Here is a 22,855-nt window from a genome sequence, read left to right on the forward strand (position 1 = left end):
TTTCTCCCTTCATTGCAAATCCTTCTTTATCATCATCATTTAGCATTCATTTTCCATGTTGTACCAGGTCCAGTCTGATTTGGCTTGGTTTCTATGGCTGGAAACCCTTCCTAACACCAACCACTCCACTGGGTGTAATGGGTGCCTATTATATGTCACCGGCATGGGTGCCTTTTAAGGTGTCATAAGCATGGATGCCTTTTATGTGTTACTGGCACTGGCCACGACTACAATTTCACTTGGCTTGATGTGAGTTCTGAAGCACAGCAAATTGCCAAATGTCTCATTCACTTGTCATCACCGCCACGAGACTCAACATCTGAAGATCTTTCATTGCCTCTGTAAGACCGCCTAATGAAAAGAAATCAGTAATAACAAGAAGCAACTACTATTCGGTCTTTCAAGCAATTGATCTGTTACACACAGCTATGAACATTCTATTGGTTTCAAAAACTAAAGCACTTTATAAAGAAAAATACATTTTAATGTATTTTGAAAACATAGCTGACTGTGCATCTTTCCCTGTCAGCAAGTGCTAAATTATACTGAATAAAGATTTATTGCCAAACAGATCACTATCAGCAAACAGGCTATGTGATACAAAACCAGAGTGGGAATACATTTAGCCATTTATTCTTGAATGAATGCATTGCTTTATTGGTTTCCCATGAAAACTAAAAGTGTTTTATTTAAAATATTTCATTTTTTTTTTATTAATCTTCTCACTGGAATGAACAAACACACCATAGAGTATCGAGAACTCTTCTGGATTTGAGTGGACAAGGCAACATTGCCAGTGTTGGGGTCATGATGAAATGTCTCCAGCACACTCTATGAAGTGGTTGGCAAATGAGCAGAAAGATGACAACTGGTTGAAAGGACTGTTTAGTTTTGTTGAGGGCATGACAACCTCCTTAGTACTGGTGAGATGATAAAATTCACCCAGTTCAGTCTGTAAAAAGGTTGATGATAGGAAGAGCATTCAGCTGTAGAAATCAAGGCAAAATCAAAGCATACAAGTGAGACATGGTTTTCTAACCTGTCTTGGAGGCTGTAGCTCTAGTGATCTTGATCATTATTTGTTGTGAACAAGCTCATCTACAATTGAAAGATTAACTGTGAACTAGTCATATAAAATCTCCACTTCTTGAAATATTGGGATAGCCTTGTTGTTTGTGAAAGCCTTGTTGTTATGAACAACATAAATACATAATACATAATAATGTATTTATGCATATACATACATACATGTGTGTGTGTCTGTGTGTGTGTATCAAAACAGAAAACTGGAAAAATTTGATATTATTTATTTCTCATTACATATATTTCATTGCCTAATAGTAGTCACATAAATATACACATAGAAAAACATGTAAGATATCTCCTATTAGAAAATTCTGCTGACAGAGAATTAAAATATTTTCATATAATACACACACACACACACACACATATTGAGAAAAGGATAGATTTAATGTTTTTTTTTGGTTTTCAGGTTGTATTGCATACTTTGACTTAATTGAAATCCATAGAAATTGTATAGTTTTAAGTCAGTAACAAATTTTTATATTCAAAACTTTAATTAGTTGTATGCATATAAAAACTATTAATTTATCTTCTAATGAAACTCAGTTTTTTATATTTTATGAACTTGTTGCTAAAAATTACCTTTCAGTGAGTGTGTTCGAGTTGTGAAAGGTTATGGTCTACCAATGTTAGTATTAGGTGGAGGAGGATACACAAAAAGGAACGTGGCTCGCTGTTGGACTTATGAAACATCAGTTTTGTTGGATGATGAAATTAATAATGACTTGCCATACAATGGTAAGTATTCCATTTAATGCTTATCATAAAGTAATGTTTAATTAGAAGTTAAGGAAAATGTTTAATATTTACTTCTATGAATTTGATTGTTCTTCAAATGTGGACAATTTTATGAACTTGTGGTACAAAGATTTTAATGCCATTTTAAACTATCTTGGGAAGTAAAGTGGTATCTGTTTACACTTTGGTTAAAATGAAGCTAATTGAATTGTGTGCTGAAATGATGGCCTGGGATTTTTACATTGGTATGTTTCCTTTGGTTAGAATATGTCTTTTTTATATAGTTAGAATAAGAGGAATGAGTTTCTGCAGAGCTTTTAGGCTCTCTTCTTGTTTGAAAAATAGTGATAAATACACAAGATCTATGGAGTTGATGTCATGTGTTCTCTATTTGTTAGCAATCAGTGTGTACAGGAATTTTATATTACGCAAATATCTTACCTCTAACAGACTCATGTGTGCACTGAATGTATAAATTATTAATTACTACATTATTGTTTTATTTTGAGATAGCCATTTACAAATTTACACACACACTATATATTCGTTCTTCAATCATTTATTACTATTCTTATTTTGTCTTATGTCCATTGTTTGGAAATCTTTTGTCACACATCTATGACCTCATCAGCAACCCTTTCTGTCCCTGTGTATCTTCCTGGTCCACTTAGTCCATGGAAAGGACTGGAATCACTTCATGTACACACTACAACTTAACCAAGGATAGCATTTGAGTAATCCAAACATTCATAGAAGAACATAATAGACTAAGAGGAGCAGTAGGATACATGTGAATGGAAAAATTCGTTGAAAAGGTCACAGATGTGTAACGAAAAATTTGCAAACAATGGACATAAGACAAAAAAAGAATAGTAATAAATGAGGGAAGAACAAATATATGTGTGTGTGTGTTAATTTGGCAAAAAAAAAAATCCTGAAATATAACAATATCTGTTTCAACACAGTTTCTCATCAGAAATCTTGCAAAACAAATTCATAAATGTACTGCATTACTCTTCTTTATGAATACATTATTATAATTTACTGTAGGGCATCAAATTGACAGAAGTGTTTGGAGTGTTGTAAAAAAAATGTCTTTACTCTGTATTTACTCTGGCTTTTTGCATTCTGAGACCAAATCTTGCTGTGATTGACTTTTCCTTTCATTCTTTGGGCTTAATAAATGTAATACCAGTTTAGAGCAGTGGAGTGGAGTGAACTGGTGAAATTGTAAGAATATAAGACAGGAGACTTGTGGTATATGTTTCAGCTGTTTGCATTCCAAGTTCAAATCCTGCTGTGGCCTACCAGCTAACATGGAAGGGATTGGAATCCCTTCATGTACACACTACAACTTAAACAAGGATAGTATTTGAGTGATAGTATTCAACCAGAAAAGTTAATTCTGATCATTGTGCACCACTCTCCTTGTTCTGTATTAACCAACAAAAACATTGTTTTTGTTTAATTTTTTGTGTGTCTCCTCTCCTCTGTTTAATTTTTTGTGTCTATGTATTTGAAAGTTAAGATATCCAACATTTCTTTTCAAAGATTATTGATTAAAATAAGAAACAAAATGTTTTCTTTTTCTAAACTTTGTACACAGTCCATCGCTTTTCACCATTATATGCCAAGAGCCAAGAGAGAGTTACAGGTTGTATAAAAGAAAGAAAATGAAAAATGAAATTTAATGAAAATAGAATCCTTCAGATAGGTTTATAACAAAGATTGCTTTTAGATATTGAAGTATTTCACGCATTAAGATTAAATTGTTTTTATTATATAGTAAGAGTTGTTCTTTTCATTATTTTGAAACTGTTTTAAAATACTTTTACTTATTGGAGTGGGAATGGCTGAACATCAAGCATATTCTTGTGTTTTGTATTTTTTGTGTTAGAATTCTGAAATTAAGACTTTTTTTATTTGTGTCTAATGTATTGAATTTTTTTTTTTCAGAATATTTGGAATATTTTGGCCCTGATTTTTCTCTCCATCCAGATATTACAACTAAACAAGAGAACTGTAATACAAAAGAAGTAAATTTTTTTCTAAGGTTTTTCTGAATCTAGATTTAATGAATGATAATGAAGACAAGATTTCTCTATTAACCAAGTCATTTTTCTTTTAAAGGTCCAGGTTCTGATTTATAACTTGGAAATACATTCTTGAATACATTCTTGAAATTTCAATACATTCTTGAAATTTCAATACATTCTTGAAATTTCTTCTCTTAAATTATTTGTTTATTCATTTGATGAATATTTTTTCTTAAGAATGAGCAACAGTTTTTACTGATACAATATAAGTGTTATTTTATATTGCCAGTATTAAAAAATAGTTAGGTGGTGAACTAGAAAAATCCTTAGCATGCCAGGCAAAATACATAGTGACATTTCATGCATCCTCGTGTTCTGAGTTCAAATTTCACTGAAGTCAATTCTGCCTTTCATTTTTTTGGTTTTGATAAAATAAGTACTATTTGAGTACTGGGGTCAATGTAATTGACTTACCCCCTCCCCCGAAATTGCTGGCCTTGTGCTAAAATTTGAAATCAATATTAAAAAGTAGTGTTAAAATGAAATCACTTCAGTTCCATCCCGCTTAGTTTGAAAATAATAATAATGACCAGTAAGATATTTAAAACCATTTTAATTGACTATCTGCTTCACTTAAAATCAAATGGTCTTATGTCTCATCAAAAGAGAAAAGTTATAAAAGCAGTGTAACTAGAAGGTTCATAAAACTATCTCTGCGTAAAAGTATTTGTACAATATGTTGAATATAATGATCATACTTGGATATATTGATTGGTGATAACAAATGTCTTAGATTTTTTTATGCTATCTGAAGTAAAACAAATGAAAATGATCTGATCACAGAAGATCTATTCTTGCTGACATTGGAGAGATTTTGGTCTCTATGTAAAAATGTCTTCAATGTTAATGTTTTGAAGTTCAACAAGGTGAGAATATATTTATGTAAAATTTTATTTAGCTACAAATTCTAGTACATAAGAACCATGGTAAAATGTGTACACAGACACACTGTATTCACAACCATGTTCCTGTATCGCTTGCTTTGTCTGATAAATAGTTATATACATGTATATATATATTGCTATATAATTGTAAAATCCAAGGATCTAGGTGTAGAAAGTTAGTAAACTTTGAGCAATCTATGGTAGGTATAAAAAAACAACTTTCTGGAACAATAATAATTTATTGACATCAAAGGTTATAGGCTTTTCCCACATCAAAACTCAATAAACTGAAAAGAGCATTTCTATAGTTCATGGTTGGCAAATAGGTTTGCTATGAATGCAAATAAAAATCCAAATTGAGAAGGCGGAGCAGGTAAAATCCAGTCTACATGTTTCCTATCTAGTAGATCCTCAAAAGTAATAATTACTCAATGAGGGGTACTCCACTAGCTACTCATAAAGCTGAAGATACCTTAATCATATGAAGGTTACATTGTTGTTATTGTTGTGTGTGTGTGTGTGTGTGTATATATATATATATATATAGTCAAACCTACTTGGAAATGGATGTGTAGCGTTCAGTCATATAATAATACAAATGAAATATATATATATAGGCATACATACATATACATACTGACATATATATGTTTATATGGGTACAGGACATCACAATACGTAAACAACATGAAATACGAAGACAAACTTTTATTTTGGTGATATGTGCCTTTGAGAAAACAGTTGCTCCCGCAAACTAAAATAAAATTTGAGATTTTGCGGTGGGTCAAAATTGGTAACAAAAGCAGGACAGTGAAACAAATAGTGAGGGCTGCTAAGCCAGACAGAGTAAGGTGGCAAATGCTGAGGAACATTCTTTGACAGGAGAGGAGACAGACAAGAATACGTCTGGTCTGTGCAACAGACTGAAAGAAAAGAAAGATGAACATGTGTGGAAAAAAGATGGACGCTGGTCACGTGTAAGCATTGAGAGATTAAAAGAGGAAGAGGGAGAGAGAGGGACAGATAGAAAACAGTGAGAAAAAAGAATTAGAGAAAGGATGAGAGGTTAAAAAACGAAAGGGAGAAAAAAAGAAACTCCCTTTCTCTCCCTTTAAGTTTTTCCTTCTCATCCTTTCTCTAATTCTTTTTTTCTCCTCTTCACCATTTTCTATCTGTCCCTCTTCCAATTTACTCTCGTTGCTCACACGTGAACATTGTCCATCTTTTTTTTTCCACACATGTTCATCTTTCTTTTCTTTCGGCCTGTTGCACAGACCAGACGTATTCTTGTCTGTCTCCTCTCCTGTCAAGGAATGTTTCTCAGCACCTTACCCCGTGGCCCTCACTATTTATTTCACTGTCCTGTTTTTGTTACCAACTTTTACCCTCCGCAAAATCCCAAATTTTTTTTGGTCTGAGGGAGCAACTGTTTTCTCAAAGGCACATATTGTCATGAATTGCTCGAAATGTGGAGTAGAGAAACAGCCGACAACTGATGAAGGGTTGTTCTTTATGTTACTTATGTTGTTTTCCATTTGTTTCTCTTGTTTGCAAAAAAAAAGTTTGTGACATCCTGTACCTATATATACATATAGTATGTACATGTACATGTATGTATGCCTATATATATATTTTATTTATATTATTATTATTATTATTATTATTATATATATATATATATATATATATATAAAGACAAATTTAGAATTAAAGAATTAAGGTTTAGAAAGTAAGTGTTAAATGCAGTATTCAAACCTTGTTTCAAGATAAGTCCCAGGCAGTGTGCTTGCAGAGCATGTTCACCACTTATGGCTACCAGGCATTATCAGCGATACTGTGCGTTCATCATTGGATTTGCGTTTATTAGCACAACAATCATTTTGCCTTCATTCTACTCTGTGTGTATGTTGGGGGGGGGGGGCATGTAAATATAGAGGGATGTGTATATGTACACGAGCAGATTGACACCACTGTGTATATGGGTAAGTGTATGTCTGTGTACATGAATGAGTGAATGTGTCTGGTGATGTGTATGCGTGTGAGTGGGTGCATGTATGCATGAATGTATACAGGCATGTGCACACACGTATACACATGTATGTGTGTGAGTATCTGTTTGTCTGTACGTGTGAGTAGGTATTGGTAGCTACAAAGTCTAAAGACAGGAATCTGACCATGGTGTTATGCTTGACTCCTAGCCAGCCACCGAATGTTTACGCATGCTAGAGCCATTCAATCTAATGCCATATACAGTAGATTCTTTGTAATTTTAATTTTTTATTTTTTAGCAATGACTTCTTGACCACAAATATAAACATACCCACCCCTATTCATATTAAATACTTTGTGTTTTTATTATTTTATTTTCTTCCTGACAACAACTTCCTCACGCTACCAAATGTGTCTGAACTGTTGAATCACACCATTAGCATATAACTTGAAGCGAAAATAAAATGTAAATCTGGGAACTTGTGAAGCATCTTATATCACTTGACAAGGTTCTTTTTTACTGTGCATTGCATCTGGTATTAGTACATCATTCCATGCCCACTAGGAAGCAGTACAGAATGAAGCCAAAATGATTGTTGTGCTAATAAATTCATCTAGTTACACTCCATCTTCTGTATTAAAATTTTAAAATATTTATTTATATATAATACCTGAGAGAAAGAGAGGAGAGAGACAGATAGACACAAAGATTTATGAGATCTTTTCCTTTTGATTAATTTTTTTTTTAACTAAATACTTTCAAACTTCGGACACTGGTAGAATGTATCATATAGAACATCTTTTACTCTTAGCATTGTTGAGAAAAGTTTGTATTTTCGAAGTCATTTTGTGTTAAAGTTGTCGTTACTGCTGTTGTTTGTTAACTACTTTTGGCAGTGTATATTTCATTTGTCACTGTTATTTATGACATATTTCATTTCAGTTACACTTGTATGAATAAACGAGTGTATCTGAAGCACGTTTACTTCATGACACCATCACAATTGTTCGTGCATTTCTTCTGCTTTTAGGTTTTTTTTCCTGTTTTTCAGCTACTATTTTCGGAAAGACTCCCCCCATCATTTTCTCGCAAATTATTGTTTTTTCTTTTTCAATTTTTTTTTTTTTTCCAAAAAACCAGCTTTTCGGATACAGAGATTCTGGAAAATTGCCAAAAATTGGAATTTTGAAATTTTGGGTTTTCCCCCCTTATCCCTCCCTCTCCAATTTCTTCATTTTTCACTTTATTCCATAACCCTAAAACCCTAACCCTAACCCCCCAAGCCTAACCCTAACACCAAAACCAGTACAAACGCACATACACCGCCAATAGTTGTTGTTGACAAACAACAGCAGTAAATTTGTTCAGCTGAATACATGTCATTGATTAGTTGAAATTACCGAAATATGACAACTTTAACATGAAATAACTTCGTAAATAGAAACTTTTCTCAACAAAGCTAAGAGTGAAAGATGTTCTATATGACAGTATACAAAGTTTCAAAGTGTTTAGTTAAAGAAAATTTATTAATTGAGCTGCCCATGGAAAGGAAAAGATCTGATTTATGATTATTGGTATTCTTTTACTTCTTTAACTGCTCAATGCATCCAGTGCTGTATAAATGATTATACAATGTTTGATATATAACATTAATGTAAGTTATATAAAAAAAAATCATTATATTTATAATAAAAATTTAAAATATTGTATTTTCTGATAGTGATAATACAAAAAAAGTGAATGTATAATATTTACAAAATGCTTAGAGTATACTCCATGTAATTAACATGCAGATCATGAGCTAACAAAGGTGTTTCTAGATGATTGCTTGATCTGCTAGAAATAATAACCAAGTCTCTCAAATTTTACCCTATTGTTGTAAAAAAAGGAAAGGCATATTAAATACTGTAATTTGATATCCCTAAAAAGATGGGGGTCATGTTTATGTTTTTGATCATAGGTTTGTTCAGTCAGAGTTGACCTAGGGCTAAACAACAACATGCATGTCAGTACTAGCTTTATTTGTTTTGGCTACCACAAATTATATTGTTAATAATTGAAAGAAAGTGTTGTTGTTGTTAAGCAACAAGACGGGTTAGGTGATGGTCTAGAGTTTAGGGGCGGGAGACCCCAGACCTTGGAAAACAAAAAAACTTTGGTTGTCTTGTAGTCGATGGCTCTTCATTGACGCCCGACACCACTGGGAGATGGCCCCCGAAGTCGCTGGAAATGGAGATCTCCAGGTCCAAATTCTTGGACGGCGAAAGAAAGTGTTGTATAAATAAGTGATTTCAATTTCAACTGCTTTTGCTGAAGAGGAAATTCTGAAAGATATTTGAAATTTCTAAACTTGCATAGATTAATTAACAATTTTATTTATTTAATCAGCAGTTAAGATTTACAGAATTTATTTTGTTTTTTTAACATGAAAATATTTTTCTATTTTAGTATTTAGATAACATTCGAATGACAGTGAATGATAATTTAAAGAATGTGGCTCATGCTCCAAGTGTTCAAATGCAAGATGTTGGCCCAGATTTTGTAGGATTTGATCTGAAGACTGAATTGGATCCTGATGTCCGAAATCATCAAGAAGAAATAGATCGACGGTACAGACCTCTTGAAAAATATTTTGCTTATAAAATTTTTCTTAACATTTTGTTAGAATATATTTTAACAAATATGTTTCAATATAATCCTGAAGTAATCATGAATTAGACATGTTTCATAAAACAACTACAATTATATTTAATAATATATTAAAGAGGATGTTTAGAAAACAGCTTTATACCTTATACCTGTTAAAGTCATTAGACTGTGACTATGCTGGGCCACTGCTTTGAAGAATTTTTAGTGGTGGGATGAATTGACACCTAGTACTTTTATTTCAAAGCCTGGTATTTATTCTGTTCCTTTTCATTAGCGAACTGCTAAGTTGCAGGGATGTAGACAAACCAATACCCATTGTCAAGCAGTGATAGGGGACAAAGACACAAACACATGTGCATATATATACATATGACAGGCTCCTTTCAGTCTCTGTCTACGAAATCCACTCACAAGGCTTTGGTCTGTCTGAGGGTATAGTAGAAGATACTTGCCCAAGGAACCTCACAGTGGGACTAAACCTGGAACCATGTGGTTGGGAAGCAAGCTTCTTACCACACAGCCACAACTGTATCTAAAAAGTTTATAAAAAGATCTAATATAAATCTATTATATTTGAAACTACTTTCATCTGTTTGAACTTGCTTGGATTTGCCTGACTCAGTCACACCAGCTGTCATGATCTCACATAATATTTGGGAAATCAGAAGTTGACATCTTGTCAGTGAAGGTTTTTATTGGACAACTAACCTGAATATATCGATGTCAGGGTATCCATAAGTTGGTGTCACTGATGAGTTCTTATCTAACTCCCCAATACTGTTGTATTGCATACCTCTTTCTTGCTCTCTGTCTAATGACATCAGTTATTGAAAAATGATTGCATAGTCTTTGTTTGGTTAGGTGTTTTACTGAAGAATAAGCTGAACTGCCTGTAATATGTAGGTATAAGTGCCACCAAACTTTGCTTCCAGGTGTTTGGTGTGTGTTCAAGTGGTAAGCCAAGTAGTAAGAGTAAACTTCCATGTGACTGTGGAATCAGTAAGAATCTGGTAATGATGATTGTTGCTTAAGAGCATCTGGTAACGATGATTGCTAGATAACTCCAAGGCCACCAAGATTAGCCTACAGCTTTTTTTTTCATGAATGCAATTCCTAAATTTTCAAAGAAATCCACTGATTTTCTAGAAGATTTTGGTCAAGTATGGACAGAAAGTGAAAGGGGACAGGAAGGGAGCGGTTGACTTGCAATAGACTAGGCTACAAAAGCATGAGCAGCCTTTCGGATCTTGATGATAATTCACTACGACTACCTGAGACAGGAGATCAAGGCCAAGGCATTGTCATGCAGAGCGGGGTCAGGTCACCATCAGACTGCACAGTGGAGTCCCCTTGTGTAGAGAGAGATATGCCATCACCAGAGGTTAGGCAGCTTGGTCAATACCACCAGTGCAGGGATTCATTTTAAAAGTTTTCACGCCATTCTCTTTCTGGATATCATTGTTTCCATTATAGTTGTTGGAGTTGTTTGCACTGTTGGAAATGGAAAAATTCTGGTTCAGAGTCTGCAATATGGTCATGCTTGTAGCTTTTTTCATTTGCTGCTTTTGAAAATTGTTGAAATTCAAAGTTGTTATTACTAACTCTAACATTTGATAATTTTTTATAATTTTTAAAAAGAGTAGAATATTATAGAAATGAGGGAAAAAAATTCTGAGAGGACAAAATTCGTTCTGTGATAATGTTGAATGGCATACAAGTGTTTATCTAATGAAATCACATGTAACACTAACTTAGTAACACAAATTACATCAGTATTTTGATTCATGTGGGTATGTCTGAGCTATTTCATCATTTAGATAACAAAATACATTCAGTGAAGAAGGTAATGTAAATCCATTAGTATTATTACAATATTTATTATTCTTTTTATTTTTTTGGTATGACTGGAATGTAAATTATATTTGCTTCTCTTCTTTATTTAAATATCATCTTTGTTAGCTGGTTTGGATTGGGTGTGTCCAGATAATTAGTGTTGGATCTGTTCACGAACTTGGATTTTTCTGGCATTTGTCTTTTGAAAAGATTCTAACAATCCAATCTAATTAATGTAATAACCTCACCCTACTACACTACTCTTCTTTATGACCCTATATCATGTTTAGATTTCTGAGATGATATATTTCTAGCAATATTAAATATACACAATAATTTTGATTTATTTCAGAATTGAACCAGTCAATGAGTTTTATGATGGAGAAAAAGACAATGATAAAGATGCTGATGGTTTTTTAGATGTTTGAAGACAAGCAAGTTAGATGGTATATCAGTATGAATACATCTTCTTGGTATGTTTAATATTTTTATAACATTTCCACAAATATGGTCAGATTATTTTGTTAAAAAAATGAAAATAGTTATGCGCTGTGAAGAGAATAGAATTCTGATGTTTCATGCAAAGTCTTCTGTCATCTTAATCTAAAACATTAACATTCTCTTCTCATGGTAAAAGAAGCTTATTTTGTGAGCATGATTGAACTTATGTTTGTCAATGCAGATCATCAGTAGTTTTCTCTGACTTAATTGTTTTATTCAGAACAATTTGAAATATTAAGCAAGATTTGAACTGTCCCTGAAAAATACCAGTTTGATGAAATAAAAAGTATGAGTCTTAGTTTTGAAATGTTTATTGTATAATTATTTTGCACTGCTGGAAAGCAGTGGTTTGGACTGTTTTTATCACAATAAATATCTTGGATTTGATGATCTCCATTCTTTAGACAAATGTCAATCAAGATTTCTGTTTAGAGATTGAATTTTCAAAATGTAATTATGAGTACCCGAATCTTTAATCAACTTATCAAAGAGTCTACATTTACCAGTTAATTTTAGAGGTATTTAAGTATAGTGAGCAATTTAACCAAGAAGAAAGAAGTATAGAAAATTGAGAATGGGAGAATGTAAGAGTGGTAAAAAAAGAGGAGAGAGAGAGAGAGAGGTAGAAAAGAAGAGGAGGAGGAAATGAAATCATTAGAGGAAGAAGGATTTGCTAGGAAAATGGTGATGCATGCTGGATGAAAATGTACTGCATAGTGGAACATAGCAAGGAGAAGTTCACCAAATAAAACTGAAATGAAGTAATTAAACTAATAGAATAAGCAAATAGAATAGCCAGAAACAAATTTCCCCCAGAACAGACACCATAATAAACTTAGCATGAAACAGTTTTCAGTATTACCATGCTACAACTTCTTACAGAAGACAGCTGTTTCTATTCTGTAGGTCAGTGATTCTCAGCTGGGGTCCATATGACCCTTGGGGGATTTATATAAGATTTTGTTGTTAAAATTTATTTGTAGTAAACTTACAATACACAAAATATTTAAACAATATTTATACAATTTGTAATATTTAATCATAAAAATTTAATAAAAGTTTTTAGATACTGACCCTTAGTAAAATAGGAACCCCAAAAGGGTCCATAGGTAAAAAGTGGTTGAGAACCACAGTGGCAATTTGTTGTACTGGTCCATTTAAGATTGTCTTAGGCACAGCCACAATGTAATAACATTGACAGTATATGAAATGCTGAATTCTTGGTTGTTAATCCATTACCCAATAACCTCATCCATACAAAATCAAAATTCTGTAGAAAGGATTGCAAAAATTATTCCTTATTTTCCAGATAACAGTTTCATTGTAAGGATTGATCAGTTGCCCAAGTTATTTGATAATAATTTATCAAACTGATTAATATATTTTATAGAAAGGATTCATTAGTCTGATAGGATATATGATTGTATAGATTAAGCTGAATGTTGATGTGTTTGATAATAAATATCAGACTATTAAGGATTTAGCATATCCTAAAGATAGCACTGTGTAACGTGATTTTTGTCCTTGGGTAGCAACTGTTATTTCCTATTTGTTTACCCCAAGAAAGTATGAAAAATGGCTAATATTTCCTTCAAACTTTGCTTTTGTTACATTTATTCAAGCCCCAAAGAATCCCTCTCAATATATGACTACAATGGTCCCCCACTATTCTTGCTCATGATCAGAGATGCACATATTGTCAGCCACTAGGGGATATGCTCAAGTGGTGAAGGTCAAGCAACTAACAAGCAAATCTGTGGTATTGAACAGAATATTTGCAATAATGATATTTTGGTTTCAGCAACTCAGCACTGAATCTGTCTGAAATGTAATGGAAAATTAGACTACCCATGATGCATTGGGTTACTGGGAAACTCTGAGTTTCACAGCAATGGAGTTTTGTTTTGTGAGGGGTTTTTTCCAAGTTATTTCACATGCTTTCAACAAATGTGATATCGAAATCATACATAAACGGTTCCTTTCCCCAGAAAAGGAAAGATTTGGCTGCTATTTCTTGCAGCCAAATAGGTATTTTAGGGTTCTTTATCACTAATAGCTGTTATTTAGTAGCAGGGTGTGCTAAAAATAGCAGCCCAATTTTTGGAGGTGAGGTATGTTGAATGCACTCGAAAAAAACCTATGGAAAAAAACTATTTCACACTGAGGTTACGAACAGGTCTTACACGAAATATTTACCATATTTTTAAAGTCATTTTCACTTTAAAATATTTTTTTAAATATGCCAAAAAAATTTTTGTAATGGTATTCACTTGAAAGTAATTTTTAAAAAGCATTAAAATATTGTGTTTAAAGAAAGCAAAATTATAAATACTTACTGTACAAGCAATTTACATTTTTGAAATCACATTCACTTAAGAATATTTCTAAATGATTAAAATATTGTGTTTAACAAAAGTGAAAATAGAAAATTTACTGTAAAAAGCAAGTCATATTTTTCGTTGTCAAGTCACTGTGTCTAATTGAAAGATAAGAGTTTCTTCCCTTCCAGGATTAAGATTATTTTTGGGATATTTTCCCATTATGCACTGTTTTGGGTATTTATACCCCCAAAACCTCTATCTCAAAAACCACTTATTTTATTCCATTCGTATTAACAGTTCAGGGTAAACTTAATTCATAGTATTTTCCCAATATGTGCCAGTATGGCTGGATAACATGGCAAGCAAACAAGCAAGCAAGATTCAAGCTGACTTTTAATGTATTATAGATAGGTCAGTTTCAAAACATTGATATTCAGGTCACAAAAGCAAATTTTGAAGGTAATAACAGTAATTTCCTTTGATTTCTAGATGGATGCAAATAGGAAATAACACTTACCAAAAAAAAAAAATCAAAAATTTGTTACATAGTATAGTTGATGGTAGGATTTATCAGGTGGTAAAGAACCCTGGGACTGATAAAATGTTTTACTGTTGCCTTTCAAATAATATGACTACTTACTACTTATTTCTCTTATAATAGTTAATGATACATTTTTTATTTATTTTCAGAGCGAATCATCTTCAACTTAACAGTTGGGAAACATTACCACCTCCACCACCACCACCACCACCACCATTTTTATTTGTTTTATTATCTCTCCTATCATTATTATATCAACATCATAATTGTCATCTTCATCAGCATCATCATTGTTGTCGTCATCATCATCATTGTTGTCATCATCATCATTGTTGTCATCATCATCATTGTTGTCAGCATCATCATCATCATTGTTGTCATCATCAACATTACTGTTTTAGTAATATCAGTCTGAATATCAATCAGTTAAAACAAAACATAAATTGGCTGGAGCTTTCTACATCACTTACTGTTGTTATTGCTTCTGATTTAAATTTTCTGCAAGCTGATGTCTTTGCAGATTTTATTTCTTTTAAATTGTCTGAAAAAACTTCAGCCTTCATGGGAAACAAAGAAAAAAAAAATCCCTTACCTTGCATTGCATAATTAGGTAGGGTGTATAATATATATATATAAAGTTTTAAGTAATCTAATTTAAAAATTTGATTCTGTTTTCTTTTGTGTATGTATATTTGTATATGTATGCACATTTATGCAGGGGCATGTCCATGACTGATGTTATATATATTCGAAGAGTCTATAAAAATTAAAATCAGAATGAATTTTGAATATAATAATATCATTTTAGATCAGTTACATTGCGGTTACTTTTAGCATCTATTAGGTTTTTTTCAAACAAACTGAGTGATTGTTTTATTCTTAAAGTGTGAATGTCTTTGCATATATGAGTCTTACATAGGCCACCCTTCAAACAAATGTAAAATATAACAAATTTTGTTTACATTTCACATTAGAGGAATATTTTTTCTAGTTAAATATCGGGTTCTGTAAAATGATAGATTTTATTTCACATTGATTTTTAGTGAAAGAATAGGGGACAGAAGTACTGGTCCTGGGAAGGGCAATTTAAATGATCAAGGCAATAGGCATTAGAACAGAAGCTTATTTTGACTGGAGTTTGATCTTGAATTTTATCAGCCTACAAGCACTATCAACATACTAACATACCCATGCCATCAAAATATGATGGTATTCAAAAATAATCTGAAACTGATATCTAATAAATGCACTAACATAACATTTATTCCATGTATTTATTATGGATTTGTTACAACACATCATATATTGCCTGCCTGGTTTCTGATGAAAGTTCATTTATCAAAATTAGTAATTTTGTCAATAATCATGTAGCATGTATTCTCTATACATACATCACAAATATCATAATGTCATGTCCTATATAGAAAACAGGTATGATGAGGCATACATCACAATATACAAATTTTATTCAATACACCTTCACTGTACATATTTTCTATGCTTAATATGTTACTGTATATAATAATGTCCATGTACTAAAAGATACATATTTTCAATACATTTATAAAATATACTTTTCAAAAATTGCTCACATACATTATACAATGCATTGGAATGACATTTCCTTGGTATTTTTTACTATATGTACAGTTTTATACTTAATTAAGCAGCTGTTTTATTACTGCACATTTTGTGATGACTCTGTTTTCAATTAGATTTCATTGATGATCTCTTCTTTCTGTATACAATATCAGAATATTCTTACTTCTAGTATACTTATAAATCCACAACAAAATTTATTATAGAAAATAAAAATAAGAAATGTATATATATTTTCATCCCTAAAAGTAGTTGAACACATGGCCCGCTTCATTAAGTTTACCACTGAACAATATGATAAAAAAAATTACGTAAACAATACAATAAATATTAATGAATAATTAAGTGGAAAAAAACCCAAATATTTTATATATAGACGCTCAGTGAAGTTAATATACAAGATAAAAATAATAAACATTGTTGTGTATTATTGTCCCTAAAAGGAGTTAACTTCTTACTTCTACAGCTGAGCTACATGAGAATAGTAAGCAGAACTACATGTAAATAGTAAGCAGTACAAAAAAGAAACAAATATATATATATGTATACACACAAACACATGTATATATATATATATATATATATATATATATATATATATATAAAATCATCATCATCATCATTTAACGTTCACTTTCCATGCTAGCATGGGTTGGACGATTTGACTGAGGTCTGGCGAACCAGACTCCAATCTGATCTGGCAGAGTTTCTACAGCTGGATGCCCTTCCTAACGCCAACCACTCCGAGAGTGTAGTGGGTGCTTTTACATGCCACCGGCACAAGGGCCAGTTTGGTGGTACTGGCAACAGCCACGCCCAAATGGTGCTTTTTACGTGCCACATGCACAGGAGCCAGTCCAGCGGCACTGGCGACGACCTCGCTCGAAAATTTCACATGCCATCAGCACAAGTGCTGGTAAGGCGATGCGGTAACGATCACACTTGAATGATGTGCTTAACATGCCATTGGCACGGAGGCCAGCTTGTTGCTCTGGCAACAATCTCACTCGTATGGTACTCTTAGCGCTCCACTAGCAACGGACACCATTCACAGAATTTGATTTCGACTTTGATTTTCACTTGCTTCAACTGGTCTTTGCAAGCAGAGTTTAGTGTCCAATGAAGAAAAGGCATGCACAAGTGGACTGGTTATACCCCTAGCATAGGCCACAAGGTTATGGTCACACTTGCACTTGTCGAGTCTTCTGCAGCACAGCATATTTCCAGAGGTCCTGGTCACTAGTCATTGCCTCGGTGAGGCCCATTGTTTGAAGGTCATGCTTCACCACCTCATCCCAGGTCTACCTCTTCCACAGGTTCCCTCAACTGCTAGGGTGTGACACTTTTTCACACAGCTATCAACATCCATTCTCACCACATGACCATATCCGCGCAGTCGTCTCTCTTGCACACCACATCTGATGCTTCTTAGGTCCAACCTTTCTCTCAGGGCACCAACACTCTGTCGAGTATGCACACTGACATTACACATCCATTAGAGCATGCTGGCTTCATTCCTTGCAAGCTTACGCATATCCTCAGCAGTTACATCCCATGTTTCACTTCCATGTAGCATGGCTGTTCGTACAAATGCGTCGTACAGTCTACCTTTTACTCTGAGCCCTTTGTCACCAGCAGAGGTAAGAGCTCTCTGAACTTAGCCCAGGCTATTCTTATTCTAGCAGCTACACTATCAGTGCACCCTCCCCCGCTACTGACTTGGTCACCTAGGTAACAGAAGCTATCAACTACTTCTAGTTTTTCTTCCTGGAATGTGGTGGAAGTTGTTCTCTGGACATTTTCAGTGTTATTTATAGCGCCCGACCATCTGCCACACACATGCACATACATACACACACACACACTGGGTTGTCCCATAAGTAATGCAGTTTTTTCAATAGCATGAACTAAAAGTCAGAAGGGGACGGGATAAACTACCTGCATCAACTTGCTATAAAAGCAGGTAGTGATTTTACCTTGTGCTTATTCTTAGTGCAAGTTTTTAAGAGTGCAGTTCAATTTTAACAGTTATTTTTTCAAAGCTAAAATGGAAGTGACAAAGGAGCATATATGGCATATTTTGCTTTATAAATTTAATAAAGGCAACAGTGCAATGGAAAGTGCAAGGAATATTAATGCAGTATATGGAGATCAGACAATAAGTGTAAACCAGTCTCAACTGTGGTTCCAGAAGTTCTGAGCCGAAAACTACAGCCTAGAAGACAAGCCTCATCATGGAAGATCTGAAAAGCCCCACGAGGATGTCCTGCAAAATCTGGTGGAACAAAATCCCATCATAAATCTTGAGGAACTAGCAGAGAAGCTTGGATTTGGTCATTCAACCAGTCATTCAAATCAGCGCTAGAAGGAAAACGATCATCTTTTGTTTCAAGACAAAAGGTGTTCTTCCATCAGGATAATGCTCTGCCACATAGAGCGAGGATAACATTCCAAAGGCTGGAACAGTTTGAATGGGAAATGATGCCCCACCCACCATATTCACTGGCCATTGCTCCAGCTGATTATCATTTATTCCACAATCTTCAAAATCATTTGGATGGAAAAACTATGATTTCTGTAGAGGAGGTCAGAACATTAGTGGAGGAGCATTTTTTGTTATGTTCAAGTAAATTATGGAAGAGAGGCCTTGCAAGTCTACCAGATAGATGGAAGAGTAGTGTACAAAATGAAGGAGAGTATATTTTAGATTAAAAAAGAACTTAATTTTGAAAAATAAAGAAGTATAAAATGACCACATTATTTATGGGATGAGCCAATATATATATATATATACACATGTACACACAAACATACATACCCAGTGTAAGCTATGAACACATAAGAGGTGCAGTAATATCAAAGGAAGGCTAACTGGGAAGATAGTTTTGTATGTGGCAGATGCTCGGGAGAAATAAGCACTGAAAATGCGCAGAGAACAACTTCCGCCACATTCCAGGGAGAAAAACTAAAAGTAGTTGATAGCTTCTGTTACCTAGGTGACCAAGTCAGTAGCGGAGGTGGGTGCGCTGAAAGTGTAGCTGCTAGAATAAGAATAGCCTGGGCTAAGTTCAGAGAGCTCTTACCTCTGCTGGTGACAAAGGGCCTCTCACTCAGAATAAAAGGTAGACTGTATGACGCTTGCGTACGAACAGCCATGCTACATGGCAGAGAAACATGGGCCGTGACTGCTGAGGACATGTGTAAGCTCACAAGGAATGAAGCCAGTATGATCCGATGGATGTGTAATGTTAGTGTGCATACTTGACAGAGTGTAGGTACCTTGAGAGAAAGGTTGGAACTAGGAAGCATCAGATGTGGTGTGCAAGAGAGATGACTGCGCTGGTATGGTCATGTGGCGAGAATGGAGGAGGATGGCTGTGTGAAAGAGTGCCACACCCTAGCGGTTGAGGGAACCTGTAGAAGAGGTAGACCTGGGATGAGGTGATGAAGCACGACCTTCGAACATTAGGCCTCACTGAGGAAATGACTAGCGACCGAAACTTTTAGAAATATGCTGTGCTTGCGAAGACCCGTGACCTGTGGCCCATGCCAGGAGCATAACCAGCCCGCTAATGCGTACCTTTCCCTTCTTTGGACACTAAACTCTGCTTGCGAAGACCTGTTGAGGCAAGTGAAATCAAAATCACATTCGATGGCTGGCATCCGTACTAGCAGGGTGCAAAGAGCACCATACGAGCGTGATCATTGACAGAGCGGCTAATGGATTCCGTGCCAGTGGCACATATAAGGCACTGTTCGAGTGTAATCGTTACTGCGTCACCTTACGGGCACTTGTGCCTGTGCTAGTAGGGTGCCAAGAGCACCATCCAAGTGTGATCGTTGCCAGAGCAGCCAACTGGCTTCTGTGCTGGTGGCACGTAAAAGGGAACCATTTGAGCATGATCGTTGCCAACGTCGCCTTACTGGCACCTGTGCTGGTGGCATGTGTAAAAAGATTCGAGCAAGGTCATTGCCAGTACCGCCAGACTGGCACCCGTGCTGGTGGCACGTAAAAAGCACCCACTACACTCTCGGAGTGGTTGGCGTTAGGAAGGGCATCCAGCTGTAGAAACTCTGTGGTTCACCAGCCCTCCAAAATCGTCCAACCCATGCTAGCATAGAAAGCAGATATTAAACGATGATGATGATGATGATATATATATTCATACATATATATACACACACACACATATATATATATACACATATACATACATACATTTATATATATACATGCATATGTACATATATACACACACACACACTCTCATATATACATACATACATATATATATATCAATAGCCACTACACACATTTTTTTTCTGTCCTTGTTTCTTTGTGTTCCTTTCTGTGGAAGAGCGTAGGCTCGAAACGTAAAAGACTTTTTCAGTTCCTGAGCGTTATACTAATACATCAGTTTGTTTTCTACACCACTTGTCTTTGCCTTTTGTTTTTTTCGTGAATTCTCCCTAATATTTTTATAAACAAACCCAAAAGGCTTTGAGAGTTATGGAGAGAAAGCTACTATGGAAGGCTTATAGTATAATAACTGTATGTAATATATATATCTTAATGATATTTATTCTCTGATTTTGAAGCAACAATTTTTAAATATAAACCAAAAATTGATGAGCTCACCTCAGGCTGAATTGAACCCACAAATTGATGCTTTCATGGCTCCTTGCAAATCTGACCATCAATTTCAGTCAAATTTAGTTAATATATACTTAAACTGTCTTAATACTATATAAATAATATTTTTATAAACAAACCTGAAAGACTTAGCGAGATATGGAGAGAAAGCTACTATGGAAGGCTCATAGTATAATCGTCGTGAGGCTTGTATATCCTACACCTGAAGAATTCTGGTTTTGGCTTGGAACCGGACAGTGTTGATAACCCAGTATTCAGGTCAAGTGCTTCTCTGGAAATACCCCAGCTTCACACCCCACCTGACCGTAGCCATTCATATATATATATATATATAATATATATATATATATATATACATGCATGCATGCATACATACATACATACACATACAGATATATCATCATCGTTTAATGTCTGTTTTCCATGTTGGCATGGGTTGGACCGTTCAACTGGGGTCTGGGAAGCCAGGAGGCTGCATCAGGCTCCAATCTGATTTGGCAATGTTTCCACAGCTGAAAACCCTTCCTAACGCCAACCACTCTGAGAGTGTAGTGGGTGCTTTTTACGAACCACCGGCACAGAAGCCAGTCAAGGCGGCACTGGCATCGGCCATGTTCGGATGCTGCTTTTTGCATGCTACTGGCACAGGGCTCACAACTACAATTTCCATTTGATTTGATTTTGATATTGCTGATTTTGATGTACTCGACTCAGTAGGTCTCCTCAAGCACGACATGTTGCCCTACGATCCAAGGTACTTTCGAGTGGGCTGGTTATATGACACTGGTGTAGGTTACAGCTGTGGACTCACTTTATTTGAGTCAAGTGCATGTACATGAACATCGAAACAAATATCAATGGAAATAGTAGTTGTAATACCTGTGCCGGTGGCACGTAAAGAGCACCATCTGAACATGGCTGATGCCAGCGCCGCCTCAACTGGCTTCTGTGCCAGTGGCACATAAAAAGCACCATCTGAACGTGGCCGATGCCAGCACCGCCATGGCTGGCTTCTGTGCCGGTGGCACGTTAAAAGCACCAACCGATCATGGCCGATACCAGACCCCCTGGCACCTGTGCAGGTGGCATGTAAAACGCACCCACTACACTCGTGGAGTGGTTGTCGTTAGGAAGGGCATCCAGCTGTAGAAACACTGCCAGATCAGACTGGGGCCTGGTGCAGCCCCTGGCTTCCCAGGCCCCGGTCGAACCGTCCAACTCGTGCTAGCGCGGAAAACGGACGTTAAACGATGATGATGATGATGATATATATATATATATATACATATATAAATAAATATATATAAATAATATATATACAAATAGAATCATTTTGATTATGTATATATAGTATACATATATATAATTATATATATATAAATATATATATATATATATACACACACATATACATATATTTATATTATATAGAGGGCATTATTACACATAGATGCCTCACGCTAGGAAGGACTCTTAAAGTCAAAACTACTAAAATAAATAAACATATCATACCGAAACCAATTCTCGAAGCAGGTCATTTAAAGACAGAGGCATCTATGCGTAATGCATGACACATCTATGTGTAATAGTGCCCTCTATATAATATAATATAAATAAATAAATTTAAAGGAAAAAAATTATTTCGTCGATTTATGCAAACCTTTTTGTTTTTTTATCACAGAGCAAAGCAACACGTCTTTACCCTACGAAAACCGGAAGTAATATGTATATATATATATGTATATCATCATCATCATCATCATGTATATATGTATATGTATATGTATATATATATGTATATATATATATATGTATATATATATATTATATATATATATATATGTGTGTGTGTGTGTATATATATATCACCGTGACCGACCAGGCTATCAGATGTTGCTACACATCGCTGGTCACAATGCGCTTTGCATTGTTTTAGAGTTCAAATGACGCCACCCCGCTGGCT

General features: G+C 34.7%; 1 protein-coding gene across 1 annotated transcript in view; it reads left to right on the forward strand.

The window, feature by feature from the left end:
• The window catches only part of LOC115222249 (histone deacetylase 3), a 53,019-nt gene extending 37,719 nt beyond the window's left edge, over positions 1–15,300 (forward strand). Inside the window, exons 11-15 of the mRNA XM_029792407.2 lie at positions 1,676–1,824; positions 3,781–3,860; positions 9,243–9,403; positions 11,629–11,749; positions 14,789–15,300. Of these exons, the coding sequence (XP_029648267.1) occupies positions 1,676–1,824; positions 3,781–3,860; positions 9,243–9,403; positions 11,629–11,704 (466 nt within the window). The 3' untranslated portion in view covers positions 11,705–11,749; positions 14,789–15,300. The remainder of the gene's footprint in view (positions 1–1,675; positions 1,825–3,780; positions 3,861–9,242; positions 9,404–11,628; positions 11,750–14,788) is intronic.
• The last annotated feature ends 7,555 nt before the right edge of the window (positions 15,301–22,855 follow it).

This window comes from Octopus sinensis, linkage group LG19 (assembly GCF_006345805.1).
Source record: "Octopus sinensis linkage group LG19, ASM634580v1, whole genome shotgun sequence".
NCBI classification, from domain to species: domain Eukaryota; kingdom Metazoa; phylum Mollusca; class Cephalopoda; order Octopoda; family Octopodidae; genus Octopus; species Octopus sinensis.